General features: G+C 41.7%; 1 protein-coding gene across 1 annotated transcript in view; it reads right to left on the reverse strand.

The window, feature by feature from the left end:
• The window catches only part of USP6NL (USP6 N-terminal like), a 98,575-nt gene that overhangs the window by 51,474 nt on the left and 26,936 nt on the right, over window positions 1–20,165 (reverse strand). Inside the window, 2 exon segments of the mRNA XM_061468610.1 lie at window positions 12,970–13,052; window positions 14,906–14,979. Coding sequence (XP_061324594.1) covers window positions 12,970–13,052; window positions 14,906–14,979 — 157 coding nt within the window.

Below are 20,165 nucleotides of genomic sequence, written 5' to 3' on the forward strand. Positions count from 1 at the left end.
AAATTGCAGCCATATTTCAGTACTGTGACAGTAAATGTAAATCTTCCCAAGTACGAGTAGTTTTTAGGCTGTGTAATTTGTCAGAAATGAGTTGTAGGAGATCTATCTTTACTAGACAAAAAATCCCAGCATCATCACACTGGGAAACCAATTCTACAACAATAAACACACTGACCAGGTGAGCTTTCAGGTCTTAGGTCTGCCAGCCTTTTGGTGTCTGACAGCACATAAAACAAACAGTATGGGTAGTTATAACAGTGCTTTGCAATAGAGTAACGCCTTATTTTATATATATATATGTGTATATATATATATATATATCTGTAAATGTACACACACACAGAGGCATATATACATATAAAAAAACCCATACTGTTTCCAGGCAGCTTTTACAGCCTCCTGCCATAGAATATCCACACCGATCTTTGTTCTGAAGTCAGCTAAAAAGTGCTTCACAATCACCTTACAGGAGGGAAGATATCCAAGACTAATAGCGCAATTCACAGGGCACACAGCATTGTTACTTCTAATGAATGTTTCCATGTCTGAATTATGTCCCAAGATGGGCTGCAAAGCAAACTGTACTCTGAAGTCAACTGAAAAAAAAACATTAATCATTTTAAGTAGAAACAACCAATATTTCAATGTCATGCCTTCCTCTAGACCCATGATTAAGTTATTCTGCTCTTTATAGCACAGACTTAAAGCACACCTGAGCACTGAATTCAGATCCTTTAGTCCAAACAAGTCAATTTTCAGAAGAGCTCCGATTATGATTGCTTTAATCTTCCAACCTTTGAGTGGAATTAAAGGCAATACTGGCATTTACAAAATAAATAATACAGAAGATTTCTGAAAATATTAAGGGGAAGGTAAGAAAGCTGGTTTTTAAACTAAATGATGACGTTCCTCAGATAAAATTTTAGGGAACACTTCCTTCTTTCCATTACACATTTTACTTCAAGCAAGCTGCTCTAGTGGAAGGTGTCCCTGCCTGTGGCAGGGGGTTGGAACTGGAAGAGCTTTAAGGTCCCTTCCAACCCAAACCATTTAATTCTGTGATTCTACTTACATAACTCCCAATTTTGACCGTATGTGTCTATCAAAATAACTGGGGCTCTGCTGCTGTAATCATCCACTTTGAATTTTCAGTGAATAACCTCTGCACAGTATGGGGGTGGTGACTCCAGCAGATTAGAAGCAGCTTGCAGAAGTTCAGTTAAAATTCATAAGCAAGCCAAAGCAATTAATTAACATACGGATAAGCCAACGTGATATCCCACAATATAATTACCAGGAAATATGCTGCAAGAAAGGATTTAATGCTGGCAAAAGATTGAATTGCATGCGATTATGTGACTAGGTTTAATCATAACTGTCATTTCTGGATTCAGTGGATGTTGCTGCCGATGCACACAGCACAGTGCCATGAACATATAGCTCCTGTCCAGAAAGACTCAAGTAATGCATATTCTCAGAGAGAAAAGAAAATCCAACTGAATCTCAAAGTGATGCCTTTTTAGTAAAGTACTTTCCTGTTTGGGGAAGATAACTTCAGTGTAAGTTTTTATTGTCAATATTAAAAGTGATCAAGAAATCCATAGAAAATATACCTATAGCTTTGCTGCCACATGCTAACATACATGCTTTCTTGGGTCTTTAGTAAAAGACACATTCTAGATGCAAACTTAAAAGTTTTCCCAGCTTGGAATCAAAAAAAAACCTTTGAGAAAATCTATAATCTGCTTAACTGAACAGCAGCATTTCTAATGATTTCTGATAACACTTTAATTGGACATATACAGACACAGAGGTTAAAAACGTCTTCTCAGAACCATATAAATTAGTCTAAGCTACCTTAAAACTCCCAAGAGGCTAAGAGGCAAATGACAAAGAATGAATCTTTTTGCCTTCCAATTTATACTTGATAAATAAATGCCTAAAACATCTAGGATTTCTTCCTAAAGCACATGTGTGTGCATATATATATATATATACATGCACACACACATATATATATATATATATTGATTTTTAAGTACTGCTTGAAGGTTAGTTACTGTGCAGATCACTTACACTATATATTAATAGCAATTGAAGACTTATATGTTGGCAGCTTCATCTGTATTAAAATTCATGTGCTATGCAAAGCATATTCCAACATAAATTAACTAAGCTGGTAGTGCTCCAGCAATATATATTTGTTCACTGCTGAAGCTCTATGTCCCTATGCTGGCTTCTCTTATGAAATAACTTTCTCCAGTCTAAAATTCCCCTTTGGTGGGTCTTTCAGCTGGGTTGAGAGAAGCAGCATCTTTGTACTTGTGAAAAGTGTTGCCCCAGACCTCTTTTAGCACTCTTAGTAATCAAGGCCAGTGAAGCACACTCTGGCCATCCCCTATGTTCACTTCCTTTAATCTTCTATAAATTCTAAATATAGTAGGAAATATATGTGGTAATAATGATTATGGTAAATCCTTACATTTTAGGGCTTCAGCAGTAACTCAAAATGAGTGTGTATAGCTTTATGTGTGTTGTATAAATTAAATCACATTACCATATTCAAGCGTTCTTTCAGTTGTGCTACTTAAAAACTCTTTTCATAAACGGAAGTAGTTCATGAATTCCTAGTACATGATGGGTGATCTTTTACTCACATCAAGTAGCAGCAGCTGGTAACAAAACCACGCTATTTGTCCTTAGTTGGCAGAATTACCCTGCAGCTTACTTCTGTGTTTGCAATCGAGTCTGCAGGGCTGCATTCACCTCATTTCTTTCTGCATCTGCAGTGGATTGCTGAAGTGACAGCCTGGAGTAACTCAGCTGGATTTCAAATTCAAATTTCAACTCTAGTCCTGAGAACAAGCTCAAGAAACAGCTGCAGTGGTGACACAGGGCTAGGGGGAAAATCCATGCATCTGACTACATCTATTGCAAAATAAGATATAGATTTAAGGAAGCAGTTGCTGGGAATTGCCATGCACATCTCGTGCTCACAGAAGGAAGTTCAAATTCACCAATGCAAAGGAAAGGACTGAAATGCAACCACCACCACAACTGGAGACAAATGCAGAGAGCAAATTTCATTACCCGTCAGGGAAGCAGAGCTGTGAACTGAAACAGTCAGAATGGATTATGAGTAATTTCTGAGTTCTGAATCCCAATTACTAATCCAAGAAAATCGAGAAAATGAACATGAGCCGGCTTCAGTGTGCGCTCACAGCCTACAAAGCAACCGTATCCTGGGCTGCATCTAAAGGAGCGTGACCAGCTCCTGAGGTCGAAGGAGGTGATCCTGCCCCTCTGCTCTGCTCTTGTGAGACCTCACCTGGAGCATTGTGTGCAGTTCTGGTGTCCTCAACATAAAAAGGACATGGAACTGTTGGAACAAGTCCAGAGGAGGCCACGAGGATGATCAGGGGCTGGAGCACCTCCTGTATGAAGACAGGCTGAGGAAGTTGGGGCTGTTCAGCCTGGAGAAGAGAAGGCTGCGTGGAGACCTCAAAGCAGCTTTCCAGTATTTGAAGGGGGCCTATAGGGATGCTGGGGAGGGACTCTTCATTAGGGACTGTAGCGATAGGACAAGGGGTGATGGGTTAAAACTTAAACAGGGGAAGTTTGGATTTGATATAAGGAGGAAATTCTTTCCTGTTAGGGTGGTGAGGCCCTGGAATGGGTTGCCCAGGGAGGTTGTGAATGCTCCATCCTTGGCAGTGTTCAAGGCCAGGTTCGACACAGGGGCTTGGGTAACATGGTTTAGCATGAGGTGTCCCTGCCCATGGCAGGGGGGCTGGAACTTGATGATCTTAAGGTCCTTTCCAACCCTAACTATTCTATGATTCTATAAAACTTCCACTTCTTTCCTTAAATAACATCCTCAGGGCACATAAGGGCATAACGAAAGAATATTAAATAGAGCTGAAATTTGTGCTTGGGTTAGGTTTTTTTTTAAACAGCATTTCCTCAGTATGTTGATTAGCAATGGATATTCTAGAGCAAAATCAGTCCAGGGAAGCGTGTCACATACCAGCAGGCAGAATCCACTGCACACAATGCAAAACTATGGTGGAGTTTTCACAGTAAATCTGTGTAATGCCACATGAAAAATTCTACGCAAAGTGAGGCATATCCATGTGTTTGGTAAAAAAGAGAATTAAGAGAAACACAACTTCTCCAATATCCAAGATCTGTGTGTGTATATATATATATATATATATATTTTTATATATATATATATATATTTAATACAGATTTGTCTTTGGCAGCTGACAGAGGCTGAACTTGGCACACTTTTCTCCCAAGGGAGGGAAGAGTTCAGCAACTCTCCTGACAAGTAGGTCTGACCCTGTCTCACAAAGCTGAGAGGAAAAGAGAAGGAGAGGAAAATGACAGCCAAGTCCCTCCTGAATGACCAAAGCAGATAAAAATGAAGAAGATTTGCATTTATGATTGACCTGTTAAGAATAAACATTTCCCTGCTCTTTTGCCACATCACTGTATCACTAATTAATGTGTTTGGCAATACCTCCTGTGACTGGAAAATTAAGGATAGTGGCTGGGTGTCACTATGAACAAGAACTCTGCAACTCTCCTTGGAGCTCTTTCTTAAGCTTTGATGTGCCAACGTTTCTACTGAAAATTGAAATGAAAGTTAAACAAAACCCCATCTTTTCGAATACTACTTTGATTATTACCAAGTTACAGCTCCTACACTTTTTTCCTTAATTTCTATTACCAAGACCTTTTGGCATTGCAGCAGAAGTGTGTTTGCCACCTAGAACACTCAGAGACCAATCCTTACATCTGTTAACCTGGAGAGACTTCAACTGTGTACCTACTCCAGTCACCAGGGTTAGCTGTGTAGGAGTTACTGTTCTTGGACACACGATGTGACAGGCACGCTGTAGAAAGTAATAAGGAATGCACAAAGACTATTTTAGAGACAAGGACTATTTTCTAGCAATGCAATGCATAAATAAGCAAGAAACAGAATGAGAAGACAATCAGCTGCTCATCATATTGCTCCCTATTAAAAGCTTAGGGGCAAAATAATAATACTGGAAAAAGAAAAATCAATAGCTTCATTTGGGGACATTTAATGGAGGATCTCACAAGTTTTGACTTAGCTCTCCACATCTTTGCTCCCCTGCATGCTGCAGAAATGCATTACAGAGCTGATAAAAATGCAACACATTTTAGCTAGCAAAGAGTTTGATGAGAAGAGCAGGTAGACCTCTATCTTAGCAGAAGAAAGAATAAATGAACTCTGCTACTTGAAAAGAGCCTCTGGCAACACAATAATCTTCATCAGCAAACTATTCTAAAAGCATGTTGACTGCTTTAATACTCATGGGATAAAGAATGAGTCAGGTTCTCAGCTGCTGTAAATTGGTACAAATCCATCAAAATCAGCACAGAGCTACTGTAAGAGCAGTACAAGAATCTAACCCAAATATCTAAGAGAGCTTCATGAATCGAGGCTGGGGAAACCACAGCTGTATTTCTACCAGTTAGACTTTTACTGTGCATCTTTTCCTTCAGTAGGAAAAGAAAAACAAAGCTCACAAAAACAACCTTGAAGAATAAACCTCCAATCTGTCCAACGTCACTGCGCTGAACCCTGGGTATTTATCAACACAAGAGCATCTGCCACACTGCACATGCATGCATTGTTCTCATTTCTTGAACAGGTAGCAAAGAAAAGCATATTCAAGCTGAATCACCCAACATCAGACCATAAACCCTGACAATACTGGTTATTGCTACAAGACAGTAACTATTAATACAAGTTAACAGAGACCTTGGTAATAACAAGACCTGAAAAGAATTCATATCATGCAGGTTAGAGAAATGGAAGCCTTTAAAATAATGATGCCATGGTAGGTTTTGATTTTCACAGCTCTTTATGGGAAGTTAACAGGACAGTGCAGCTGATGGCGTTCAGCAGTCAGTGAAGGGTGCAAAGCAAAAATGCCTTGAAAAGTTGCAGAAAATAAATTGTTGCTGCTTCTTATTTCTACATTGTACCTGCTGAGTTGTGAACAATTACAACACTTCGCACAATGCATTAGTCAGCGTATGTTAGTCATGATCTATGTTTCCCAATGGAGAGTAGTAAAAACTGGCCTTGAGCTGTACCTGCCCTGAATTCTGAAAAGCAATACTATTTTCTTGAGCATACAAAGGCACAACTATGGTCTTAAAAAGTCTTATTGTAAGAGAAGGCTGAACATCTCCCTCACAGCTGGGTAGGACAGATGATTAAAAGAATCAAACAAGAATATACACGTAAGAAAATAAAAGCTAACTTCAATACAAGATAATAAAAGACCGGATAATATCAACCTTTTTGCTAGCTAAAAAGGGATATTTTTGATTTCTTTAATGCTTTTTGCTCGGTCACTATCTGATGAAGGACTGAAATCACAAGTTCTGACAGGTACCAAATAAATGATCCCAGCTAACATCTCACCCTCAACAGGAAATGACTTAGAGATTTCAGTACAAAGCAGCACAGAACCTGGCAGTACACTGAACTGGAGCACACTGGTGTGGAGACTTCAGTAAAGCAAGACACCTTTTAGATGTCTGGATTAGCTTTATCATTTAAATTTCATCTATTTTAAATTATTATGATATTTACATTAACTGCTAGCTTTCTGCGCCACCCTAGGAAGACAATGAGGCCACGGGGCTTATCCTGATGACTTTTGCCCTGGTGCTGAAAGAGGCTCAGCTCTTTAAACATGCAACTGGTGTTGACCTTTGGAGTTGCAAAATGCTGCTTCCAGCTTCTGCCCTAGTTCAGAAACACGTACAAAGTTTAGGCTGGTTTGCAAACCTCCATCAGCCAATGCTCTTGTGGCCATTCAACCTTAATATTATATGGAAGGGAGGAGAAGGAATAAAGCATCCAGTTCCAGCCCCTGGCCACCTTCCACTAGAGCAGCTTGCTCCAAGCCCCTGTGTCCAACCTGCCCTTGAACACTGCCAGGGATGGGGCAGCCACAGCTTCTCTGGGCACCCTGGGCCAGCGCCTCAGCACCCTCACAGGGAAGAGCTTCTGCCTAAGAGCTCAGCTCAGTCTCCCCTCTGGCAGGTTAAAGCCATTCCCCTTGGCCTGTCCCTACAGGCCCTTGTCCCAAGCCCCTCTCCAGCTTTCCTGCAGCCCCTTTAGGCACTGGAGCTGCTCTCAGGTCTCCCCTTCAGGAGCCTTCTCTTCTCCAGGCTGAACCAGCCCAGCTCTCAGCCTGGCTCCAGAGCAGAGCTGCTCCAGCCCTCTGACAAATACAAGGATACAGTCATGAAAACGTATCTTTAAATATGTGCTTCAATTATGTTATTTATTTACAAAATATTTACTGTCATTTGGATTTATTCTTTTCTCTTATTAAGACCTTCAATAATTTTCTAACTAACAATTCATGAGTGTCACTTCTAAATAGACAAATTGATACAGATATTATTATTTAAAACGTAGGCTAAAAAAAAAACCCAACTTTTATTACTTTACTAGGAGTAGTAGGGAACTTGCCACGACCCAGGAATAATGGATAATTCTAGTAGCTTTTTTTAACCATCCCAAAGCAGTATTAAATCAGCTAAAGAATTTAAGGAGGGGGAAGGGGGAAATCCCAGATCCCAAGGCATTGCTGGAATGTCTCCTACGAGCTTCAAGACATTCCAGTTCCCTTAGGTTGTTTCCCTGAAGTTATTCCCTTATCAAGGGCTGTTGCCAGAAAAACTGCAAACAGAAGAATCTACAAAGTAAAGTTTCTACAAAAGAACAGTCCACAGTGCAGAGATTAAGAACATCTATGGGACAATTTACAACAAGATGTGACACAAAGAAACTGCTTGTGGGGTGCAGTGTTTGGTTTTCTGGGGGAGGAGGGTACCAACTACATTCCATCTTTTTCCTTTCCAAAACAGCTGAAACAGTTTTTGTTATGACTATCTGAAGTGATCTGAGGCACTTGCTCATTCCTAAAATACTTGATTGAAAAAGTCATCTGTGATAGACTAAGGCTTATCTGAGTGCTGCAGTGGTCCCCAGGGATGGCCTGCTGGACCTCCACCAACTGCAGGTATAGAACAAACTATTCAACAGGTGCAGTTTCAAGCATGGAGTTACCAAAACACTATCACACTGTATATACAGACACTGGTGCTGGATTTTCTGGAGGGAAAATCTGTTCCTTTTAAAAAGTGCATTTGCACATCAGCCGCATTCTTCAGTATTCTTACACTATAATGTGAAATCAGGTTTTTTTACTGGAAAATAAGCTGTATTAAATAAGGACCATGCCTGAAAGTTGTGAGTAGAGATGTTGCTGCCTCATTTTAAGAGGAAAACAAACATTTTTAGGATTACAGGTAAGCACAATGCACTGGAAGAAATACTGAGCTGCTGCTCTCTCAAGACTCTTGTGGTCATGACTAAGATGAGACTAAGAGCTCCCTGACATGGGTTACACCTACATAAACGTAAGTGAAGAGTAACATTTTAATAGCCATTATTCCATGTGGTGACTCTGAGGAAGACCAACAGCATTTGACAGAAACAAGCCTGCATCATTTAAGAACAACACTAATGGAATTAATACTGTACGAGATGGCACTGAGATGACTCAGTGCTACTTCACCTGCCTTGTACTGCTTTACAAATTGAGATCAGAAGAACAGGGTTGGAAGTCCTGCACTGGAAAGCATGAACAGCCATCAGGTGGGACCAGGTGGCACACAGACAGCACAATCTCAGGTACAAGGAGGCACATCAGCATCCAAAACATGGCTCTCAGAACTGATCTGTCCCCTCAGAGTCATTCAGGACCTCTGAGACTCTGGAATGGCCCTTTTTCCCCTTGGAAAACAGTGCACTGAAAGCACTACATTCAGCTCAGGGGGCAACAATGTAAGAAAAACATGGACCTGTTGGAGAGAGTCCAAAGAAAGGCCATGGAGATGCTGCAAAGGCTGGAGCAGCTCTGATCTGGAGACAGGCTGAGAGAGCTGGGCTGGGTTAGCCTGGAGAAGAGAAGGCTCCAGGGAGACCTCAGAGCAGTACCTAAAGGGGCCAAAAAGAAAGCTTGAGAGGGACTTTGTACCGAGGTCTTAGGGATAGGACAAGGGGAATGGCTTTAAGATGAAAGAGGGGAGATTTAGATTAGGTATTAGAAGAAATTCACATAATAACCTTTGTGGGACAGAGCCATGACCTGCCCTGTGCCAGTCATGGCTGCTCCAGCCAGGCCCAAAACAGCTGCAACCAACCCAACATGTGCCAAAGCCTCAGTTAGTTGGAGGAACCCATGATGTCTCTACTAAAAACATAACTCTAAATGCATGGCAGCTGCTAGATGCAGGTGAAATGGAGAGATGTGGGGAGAAGCAGAAGAGACTCCAAGGGGTCTGCAGCCCAGATGAGATCCAGGCTGGGGCACCAGAAAGACATAAGCAGCAGCAGACCAGAACAAGTAAGAAACCAGGAAAAGCAGGAAGAAGCCCTTTCATACAAGACCTTGACCCCTGCACTGCCTGTTGCCTCACCAAAGAAACTGGGGTGAGCCAAGGGTGACCCACAGCAAAAAGCAAAGGAAGTTTGTCCTGGAGGCAGAGGGGAGAGAGGTATTCCCCCTAGGTGTCCATTAACACTTGATGCTTTGGGGTGTCTCTGTATCCAAATCAGCAATCAGAATATTGTGTTATTTGGCAATAAACTGAATTATGTAAAAATTCCCCATGTTGAGATTGGTTTGCCCACAACACCATATGGCTTAAACAAACCATGACGACCACCACTTCCTTACAGCCTCTCAAAACCAGTAATTGCTAAGGCCAAGCTTTCCACATTTCAGCCAGTAATGAGATTTTAACTCATTCTGGTTCATGCATGCCTCTCAAATACAGCTGATGAGCTACTCTACTGAAAACGTACCCATTAGAATTTAGTCCCACTGACAGAACTTCTCATAGGCGCATTTTATTTCGTATAATCTTGTCTTCAGCATCTCAAGAGACAGACAGCTCCCCATGGTGCTATTTCACAGCTTAGCATGTTTGCTGGAACCTCCTCCTCATATCCAACTTCCCTTTATTCATTTCAAGTAACTCTCATTGTTATAATGCTGTGGTAATTCTCACTGAACTTATTTTCTTGTTCTCTAAATTCACTAGGTATTAACTCAGCTTGGTTTTAAATAGCTATTTTAATAAGCCATCCACACACCAATTTCCTTTTAATATCCAAAGTCAACCAGAACTTCCACATTCATTGACATACTTGCAAAATAAAAGCACTACAGTGAAGAAATTGTGTTCTTAAGGCAGCAGCTATTAAAAATTTCAGACAGTGCTAGGTAAAGATGGTCCTAACTATTACAGACAATAAATAGTACAAGAATTAGAATTGACCAAAGTTGCCACATATTTCACCTGCTGGTCTTGAATGACGGTTACCCTTAAGGCGAGATATTTCACCTGAAGAGAAATGTCCTATTTCCAACCACTAGCAATTTCTATATCGGTCCATAGAAAGGCACCTTCCCTCTGCTACTCAGTATGCTCTCAGAGGAAAAACCTAAACAGCTTTACCCACTTCTATTGGAATGGCAGGAAGACAGTAAGAGCACATCTTCAGGTTCCCCCAGTTCACTGATTCTCAGTTGGGCACATAAATAAGGACACTGGGACACCAGAAGAATAGTAGATCTAGACCAAAACTACTCTTTGTCTTCAGTGGCAAGCTACACAAGCAGCTTGAGTGCTTCATCCCATCAAACTTATCTTCTCTACCCTATCAGCAACCAACTGAACCAACTGAATGTACCTACACAGAGCCCAGGAAAGCTGCAGATGGGACACAACCAAGGAGAAAGAAGCTTATAAACTACTGACACTAATCAAGGCCTAATGTACTTGAGAAAACAGGCCCTAATTTTCCATCAGGTTCCCCACATCCAACAGCATTCTGATACAAAAGACCATTTCCAGCTACTTATATTTTAAGATGTTAGTGTAAACAAGATTACAAATTATTACAGATCTCAAGTTTGATGCAGCCCCCAGATTCTCCATGTGCATCAGCCTGTTTGTTAACTTACACTGTAAGCACCTGACACACGGGTTGTGGGGAATTACAGCTCTCCCGGATGATAACGTTTGAGGCTTTAGGTACACCACACCTTAGTTTCAAAGTCTCAGAAGAACAGGAGTTTCTTTCATAAACAGCAGATTGCACACATTCAGCACTGCAGTGTACATGAACCCAGACCATAGTGAATATCTACAGTGCAATATAAATTGTCTTCTCAGAGAAAGAGAGTTGATATGCTTATTCTAATTATAGAGCTCCTATTAGGAGAGGTTTTATTTCTCACGAAAATAAAAGCATCAGTTGCAATGAATTTGCTTTAAAGAATCACAAAGCAGTCTTGATGGTAGTCTCAGGTGAAATCTGACTTAGGAAAAGACATCAATTAGCACAGGAACAACAAATATACAATTAATGAAGAGACAGAGTATAATTAATCTCTCAAATTTCATCCCCTGAAGTTGACTAGAGAGAGAATTTCTGCACTGGTGACTAGAGACATTACTAGGGAGGAAGTAGTCTAACAATTAAGGTCCAACTATCCTGTCCCATCACAAGAACAACTGCAGATGCCCACTGGAGCTTGAAGTTACAGCAAGAGCAGCAGGGAAACAGGTACACATCAGTTTGCCATTCAGCATAACTCCATAACCGCATCTCAAATATATCACAGCACTGGAGCCATGAAATGTGAGACTCCTGAAAACTGACTGCAGCAGCAACTGGAGCAGACATGAATAATATTCTTCCATGCCTAAGATATAAAAAGGCAAATATCATAATATAAGTAAGAGGAAAAGTTGAGTTCATAAGGATACCAAAATCAATAACTCCAACTTGCAAATCTGAAGGCCTGATTCAATTTCCACTGAAGTCAGTGCTGAACTTAAGAGTGGCTTCAATTACTTTTGCACATGCAGTTCTTCTGACATCCACTCTCCATGAAGCATCCCTGCAACTGCAGCTACACCAGACACGTGGCACTGCAGCTGTAGATTACCAATACAAAGACCTCTCTGTGTGAAACAGAATGTTTGGAGGTCACACACCAAATTAACTCACTGTGATAAAGCAAAGGCTGTCTACAGGTAAAGACTGGTTTAACTGACAGCTTATAAAAACAGTAACAGCACAGAAGGGGATCCCCAAAAAAACACACACACTCTCTCCCCTCTCCCCCATTACTGTAAAAGTACATAGTTATTACTAAGTTTTCCACTCACTGCTGATTTTCCTGCATTTTAACTGCCCTTCATGTATTCAAACACCAATGCTGAAGAATGGTGGAGAACATCGAGTAGATATTACCAAAAGTAGCAAGTCAGCTTGCATTCAGCTCCTGCCAGTTGGATATTTACATCTGCCAACCTCAACAGTCCTAATACTATCTAATACTCTCATCTTCTATTTGCCAGAGACAGAGATCATTTGTTAGAAAGGAGGTACCCACACGGTCACTGGATCTTCATTCTGGCATTTTCTGACTAAGATACAGCATTAGGTCCCCAGTCAGCAGAGACTTCAGTAAGGCTACTAAGCACATGAAGTTAAATGATATTTAGCTTTTAAGGACTGGGATGCACAATTCTTCATATACAACCATTAAGTAACCTTAAATGCGATGGTTTGTTTTTTTTTTAAAGATCAATATTATAACAAAATTTTAAAACTCCTTCCAATAACTTCAACTTTGTCTCTAACACATTTACTTGAAATTAGAATTTTTCTGCAACCCAATTCAGCTTTAAATAGATTTCTTGTAGACTATCAATTTTCATTCCCAAATAAAATACTCGAAACCACTGACACACTAAAAAGTATAAATAATAATAGTAGCAAATTCTTAATCTTATTTTCTTTCCAAGCTTGCTACTTACTGTAGAAACCCAAATCTATCTATGACTTTGTAGAGACGATAGTTAGCATCTTCCCATGGCTCAATCTGCGCACCCTCCCGGCCCTAGAGGGAAAGGGAAACAAAAAAGACCCAAAATGAGTTTTATGACACAGTAAGCTAAAAAACAGATGATTCAACCACTCAAAGACTAATCTTTGGGACGCACTTGTAGTAGGATAGAGGAAGGGGAGGAGAACACTAGTCCTAAACTGACCAAGCAAGAAAAAGGAGAGTAGCAAACCCTCCCCCAGCCCCTATGAAGGGTATTTTCATCAGAGGAAATCTCTTTTGGTCACTGCTTTACACAGAGTAAGTTTCAACCACTAAAGCCCATGCTGAGCTCCAGCAGCTGTCAGACAGAACACAGCACTGAGTTTTCCCTCAATGAAGCATTCACTCATGTTCCTCTGTCTACTCCAATTACCAGTTTTCATAAGACTTGCAGAAATAGACTTTCAGCTATAATTTCTTCTGGTATGGGCTACACATAGGTTATGGAGTATGAAGAGAAGCCACCAGTCAAACCACAAAATGTATTGGGTTTGTGTGGTAAGGTCTGAGAGCAGGGGGCTATAGGGGCGTTTTTTGTGAGAAGCTGCTAGAAGCTTCCCCCATGTCCAATAGAGCCAGTGCCAGCCTGTGGCCCTGTGGAGAGAGGAGCCCAGGATGGAGCAGGTTTGCTGGCACAACTGGTGACCCCATGGGGGACCCACACTGGAGCAGTTTGCTCCTGAAAGAGTGCACCCATGGAAGGGACCCACACTGGAGCAGTTCGTGAAGAACTGCAGCCCATGGGAAGGACTCATGTTGGAGAAGCTCATGGAGGACTGCCTTCTGTGGGAGGGACCCCACGCTGGAGCAGGGGAAGAGTGTGAGGAGTCCTCCCCTGAGGAGGAAGAAGCAGAAGAAACAACATGTGATGGAATTGATCACAACCCCCATTCCCCATCTCCCTGTGCTGCTCGAAGGGAGGAGAGAGAACTCCAAGTGAGTTAAGCCCAAGAAAAAAGAAGTGGTTTTATTTCTCCTTACCCTACTCTGATTTGATTGATAATAAACTAATTCCCCCAATTTAAGTCTGGTTTTCCCATGATGGTAATTACTGAGTGATCTGTCCTTGCCCTTTTCTCAACCCATGAACCTTTTGTTGTATTTTCTCTCCCCTGTCAAGTAGAGGATGGGAGTGACAGAGTGGCTTTGGTGGACACCTGACGTCCTGCTAGGGTCAACGCACCACAGTTGTGGTTATTAAAAACCCAGAGTCACTCCCTTAAGTGCACATTGTGCAAAGCACTACTACGTGTAGCATGTAAAACATTTTATGAACTCAACTTAGAAGCCTAATGCTCAGTACTCCAGCGACACTTATGAAGTCCGTAAGTGTTCCAAGAATATGTGAACACAGAGTAAGCATTCCAGGCATACTCTGTTCTGCGCTCTTACTTGGCAAATGGCTCAAGAAAAAGGATACCTGGGGTATTTCTTCAATTCCTTACAGTAATCTGACAAACAATGCAGTTCACTCATCTTTCAAGTTCTCTGTAATGATTTAACTGTTTCCATTACCATAACCACAAATGTAATAAAAATTAGAGTACCTCAGATCTCATAGATCTACTGAGCATCCCCAAACACCCCAATTTCATTACATCTAATACATTACAATACCTTAAAATAGCCCCACAGCAACTTGCCATGCACCTGAAAAATGAGTTGATTCAGTCCTTATCCAGAATGTCCCCCATGGATGGAAAACTTAATTCATCCAGAAGGCAATGTATCACAAAACCATCAGATCAGTACTACACAGTGTATTTTAAACAAAAGCTAGCAGGAATCATTATTCATTTTTGAAACAGACATATTACTAACACTAATTATAAGCTATCTTTAATATTATTATCAAGTTCACTTACTCTGTCATACTTGGCAACTATCTCTGCTCGTTCTTGGGCAAGTCTGATAGCAGCATCCTGCTCGGCACCTGCACCTGTGGAGAATTCAGATGATGCTGTTCAGATTCTCTCCCTTGAGAGCAAAGAACTGCAGCTAATGATCTGGAAAATCATCTTCAGAGAGCCTACTTGGATGGAAAAATGCCAATAAAACAATTGTATTGAAGCAAAATGTGACCTCGGTTCATGTCTTGAGTGCCGTTCAGAGCAAAACACAATTATTGGATGGTGTCCGAGCTGCTCAGTTAGAATGGTCCCGGTTTTCCACCAAAGCAAAAGTCTTTTAAAAATAATACTCCACAACCCACTAACTGAAAGGCTGAAGACCATGGTAAAAGCTACCAGCGGCCAGTTCCACAAACGTTCACATAGGCAAAGAAAGGCAAAACATACACTAGTGGTTAAAGTGTGAACTATTTACAGGACTTGTAGAGAGGAGTTAAATACTGTTGAATGCTGAAAAAATACCGTATGACTTCAGCTGAGAAAATGCTGAGACTGACTTCTCAGGAAGCAGGGAAGTACATTGGTATTAGACTGGAACTGCAACCTGGGTAACCCAGAGCTGGAGTAAGTGTAAGGATATGACAAAAGGAAGCTCAATAGGCAGGAATAAATGGGTATGTGGGTACACACTGGACATCAGTGCACTGCAGTGGATTTTACTACAGCGGGGGACTTAAAGCACAGATAAATCTGGTTTGATGGAGAGGAGGTGAAGCAGGCTGAGTGTGTAACTGAATTCAGTTCTTCAGCTTTGTTCCCTTAGCAGAAACCATCTCTAGGACATGGACAGGAATGTAAAGAAGGCACCAAGAAAGCAAAAATAAGAAAGATGCTGCTTTGCATATTCAACAACATACATGTTCAACTTCAACATCCCAAATGTGATGATTTTAAAACAATGAGGAACATCAGTTTTAATCAATGGTAAGATTGTGAAAGAGTTCATTGGTTTCCATTATTAAAAAGCAACAAACTCCAGATAAAGTAAAGCTTCAAAAAGGTTTGAAACAGTTTTCAAGCACACACTGTTATAAAAAAAACTCAAGGCATATGTTTTTTTTGTCACTATTCAGTTCATGGCAACATAATGAACTTCAAGAATTGTATGTATCTACCATCTGGGCCATGACATAGAAAAACAAATCAGAAATTACTGTTCTCTATCATATGATTTTGTTAACACATTTGTTGAAACCCACTATTTCTTTAATAAAATTTATCTACAGATTTCTCAATATTTAGACAAGAAGTTGTGCCAAGGGGGCCTTCTAAGCTCTCAGACACTGAGCGTGGTCTATCTTTCCACCTGAAGCTGAGCAGGATGCCCCATAGCAGACACAAACACCAGTGATGCTTTTCCCAAGCTTCCCCAAACTGTACGTCTGACAGCTGCTTCAGAGCTTCCACTTATGATGTCCAGAAGTTACCCTCAGTTATCCTCATTCTGGCCCCTTCTGCCTGTCACCAACATCTGGCAATCATATCACTCCCATTTATTAGTGAAGACATCAAGCTCTGTCCTTTTTCCCCCCATGTGCACCAGAACCAACACAGAGGTATTGACACAGTTACTCAAGGGAGGTAAAAAACAACCTTTAACTCCATTTGCTTTGTTTGGAACCCCCACATCTCTGTGCCACATCACTGACAAGTAATGCCCTCCCGGTAAGAGGTAAATAGGCTCATTTTGGGTAGCTCAGCCTTTGGTGTTGTCCAAGCAGTGCACTTGTTCCTCCTGCTCCTTCCAGTGCTGGATCCACCTTTATTCAGAAGCCTAAAGAGGACTGCAATGCACAAAGCAGTCTGGCTTATTGTGACATGGTTTCATAGCAACTGCAGGACTCTGTTACCCCAGATACCTACATGAACATTGACACACAACTCATATACCAACGACATCATCCTTCTAGAACCTTCCCCAGCATTGTCACCACACAAGGGCAGACACTGAACTCTACTCTGAGTGCATTCAAGCACTACATATTCCCCAACACAGCTATAATAACCTGGGGGTTATCCTTTACTAGCTGCCACACAATGCCCACTAAACCAACGAGGTCCACTAAAGCTACCAAATCTACACTGACATGAAGCAGTAGACAAAGCCAAGTACTACTTTCAAAGTGAGAAGGTAAAGAAACCATAATAAAAATAAATCGCGTTTTCTTTTGTAAGACACAAAGTGCTTAAAATGTATCTTTATAAAAGGCAAATCATAGGGTTTTCAAAAGTAAACTTCATGCTTGCTTAGAAAGCTGATGTTCCTGCAGAGAACTCAAGTACTGAGCAACCCTAATGATCTCTTTGCCAATGGACAGTTGTGATGGAAACGTTTACTTGTTTAAAGCACCACTGCTGCTGGGCTTGGAGAAAGGGGGAATAGAATTCTATTATGACTTTCCCAGTAAAGGAGATGTAAGATTTGATCTGAAAAAGAGTGTGGCTGAATAATGAGTCAATATTGTAACACAGCGGTTGATACATGCACAGCTCTTCAACAACACACATGTGGTAAGTGGCAGCAGCTGAAGCAAAGTTTAACCTTTGCTTAAAAGAATTATTAAGGTTGAAAGCATGGCCAGGGCTTACCTTCCTCTCTTCTGCATGAGTACCATAGGAATCAAACTTTGGCATGTTCTGTGCCTCACAACAATTCAATTACATTTAGTGGGGAAATTATCATATTCATTGCCTTGCAAATAATCCTCTTGACTTCCTGCCAGAATCATCTTAAACTTCTTGCTGCGCTAAGATAGTTTAATGTTACGTTAATCCATCCATACTGAAAACCCAGAGAACAGCTCAAGTTGGGGACGAGAGGTTATATTTTGAGAGATAAGCATAAAATGTGATTTTTTTAATCTTCTAAGAGGAGTTATTTAAATATCCCCAAGTTAGGAATTGCACAATGATTCCTGATGAAGTACAAGCTAAATATGGGAACAAAAACAATTCTTCATGAAATACCTTCCTAGGCACAAAAGTACATCACTAGGAAACTGAAGACAGGTAACTGGTATTCTGAAGTCTCACCAGTTTTATTCAGTAAGTCTTATATAACTGAAAGCAGTTAAAGATGTGAAATAACGGCCAATGCCAACCTCATGAAGTTCAACAAAGTGAAGTGTAAGATCCTGTGCCTGGGCCAGGGCAACCGCAGATACAGCTATAGGTTGGGTGAGACGTGGCTTCTTAAAACACTGCATTTCAGCCCCCTCCAAAAATCAGGCTTGCAAGGTACAACAAGAGTGCTTACAACCCTGACAAGCAGCAGTGTCACACCTACCTCTGGAGAAAGGGAAACCAGATCTGGAGAGAAAGGCCAGGAACAAAGCTTACTGAACAGTTAGCCTGATACATGTAACACTCAGAGAGCGTTTTCCCCTCACCACCTGTCATGTTAACCTATTTCCTACATTTAGGAGTATTATAAATGTGTAAGTTTAGAAAAGCAGCATGCAAAGGAACTGAAGCATTGGCACAGTCAGAAAACTGAACAGAATGTCCCAGTCTGTGATGAGGGACAAAAAAGAAAGAGGACTGACATAACAGCCAGTTAAGTGCTCTTCTGCTGCACTTCTAAATCAGGTTATCTTACTTCGTTTTGTTGGGGCTGCTAACTCGTGGACTGATGGATTTCAACTTTCAAAAGGATACTCGAGGATAGCACTAGAATTTGGTTCATTTTGCAACAACCTAATTTTAAGCTGCTAAACTAGACACCGATGGACTGCTGTCAGCCCTGCAAAGTGAGAGAAGAGCACTGCCTAGCATCACTACATGCTCTCTTCCTTCAGCACTCTTATCAGTCTCTCCTTACCTTACCAACTCTCTAGGAGCTGAAAAGACACAATTTCTTCAGGAACAGAAAGTGGTGGTGGTATGTAAGAAATCTAAGTACACAGGTAAAAAATTAAACTATTTGCACGCAAGGACAAAATCCTAAACAGCCCCAGTACTTATCTTCTGAGAGAGGAAATACGTGATCTGGAGGTGCCAGTGTGACTGAGTAGCAGAAGATTTCCAACTGAATTCTGAGTGTTATTCTGCTCTCCACAATTAGCTCATCTCTGTATGTATCATATGCACATTTAAAATAAAACTCCATGTTTTTAAATCATAGAATCCCAGACTGGTTTGCATTGGAAGGAGCTTAAAGCTCATCCAGTTCCAACCTCTTCCATGGGCAGGGACACCTTCCACTTGCTCCAAGCCCCTGTGTCCAACTTGGCCTTGAACACTGCCAGGGATGGGGCAGCCACAGCTTCTCTGGGCACCCTGGGCCAGCACCTCAGCACCCTCACAGGGAAGAGCTTCTGCCTAAGAGCTCAGCTCAGTCTCCCCTCGGGCAGGTTAAAGCCATTCCCCTTGGCCTGTCCCTACAGGCCCTTGTCCCAAGCCCCTCTCCAGCTTTCCTGCAGCCCCTTTAGGCACTGGAGCTGCTCTCAGGTCTCCCCTTCAGGAGCCTTCTCTTCTCCAGGCTGACCCAGCCCAGCTCTCTCAGCCTGGCTCCAGAGCAGAGCTGCTCCAGCCCTTGCAGCACCTTCTTGTCCTCCTCTGGACTCACTCCAACAGCTCCACATCCTTCTTAACCCACAGCTGACACAGGACAGCAGGTAAGTTGCCTCTTACAGATGTGCAATAAATTTAAATAGAATAACAGAACCATTTAAGTTAGAGAAGGCCTTTAAGATCAAGCCTAACTATCAACACTGCATGTCTGCCACTAAACAATGTCCTTAAGTGACACATCTACACATCTTTTTAAATACTGCCAGGGATGGTGACTCCACCACTTCCTTGGGCAGCCTGTTCAGTGCTTGACAAGCCTTGTGGTAAACACATTTCCTAATATTCAGTCTAAATCTCCCCTGGTACACCTTGAGACCATTTCCTCTTTTTTCTATCACTTGCTCCTTAGGAGCAGAGCCCAGCCCCTCCTGGCTCCATCCTCCTCTCAGGCAGTTGGAGGGAGCGATCAGGTCCCCCCTGAACCTTCTCTTCTCCACACTGAACCCCCCAGGTCCCTCAGCCCTTCCCCATCACACTTGTGCTCCAGGCCCTGCACCAGCTCCACTGCCCTTCTCTGGCCCCGCTCCAGCACCTCAATGTCTCTCTTGGAGTGAGGGGCCCAGAGCTGAACACAGGATTCGAGGTGCGGCCTCACCAGTGCCCAGCACAGGGGCACAATCACTGCCTTTGCCCTGCTGCCACA

This window comes from Pezoporus flaviventris, unplaced genomic scaffold (genome assembly GCF_033815535.1).
Source record: "Pezoporus flaviventris isolate CSIRO_AGI_PZ_B2104156 unplaced genomic scaffold, CSIRO_AGI_Pfla_v1 ptg000049l, whole genome shotgun sequence".
Lineage (NCBI taxonomy): Eukaryota > Metazoa > Chordata > Aves > Psittaciformes > Psittacidae > Pezoporus > Pezoporus flaviventris.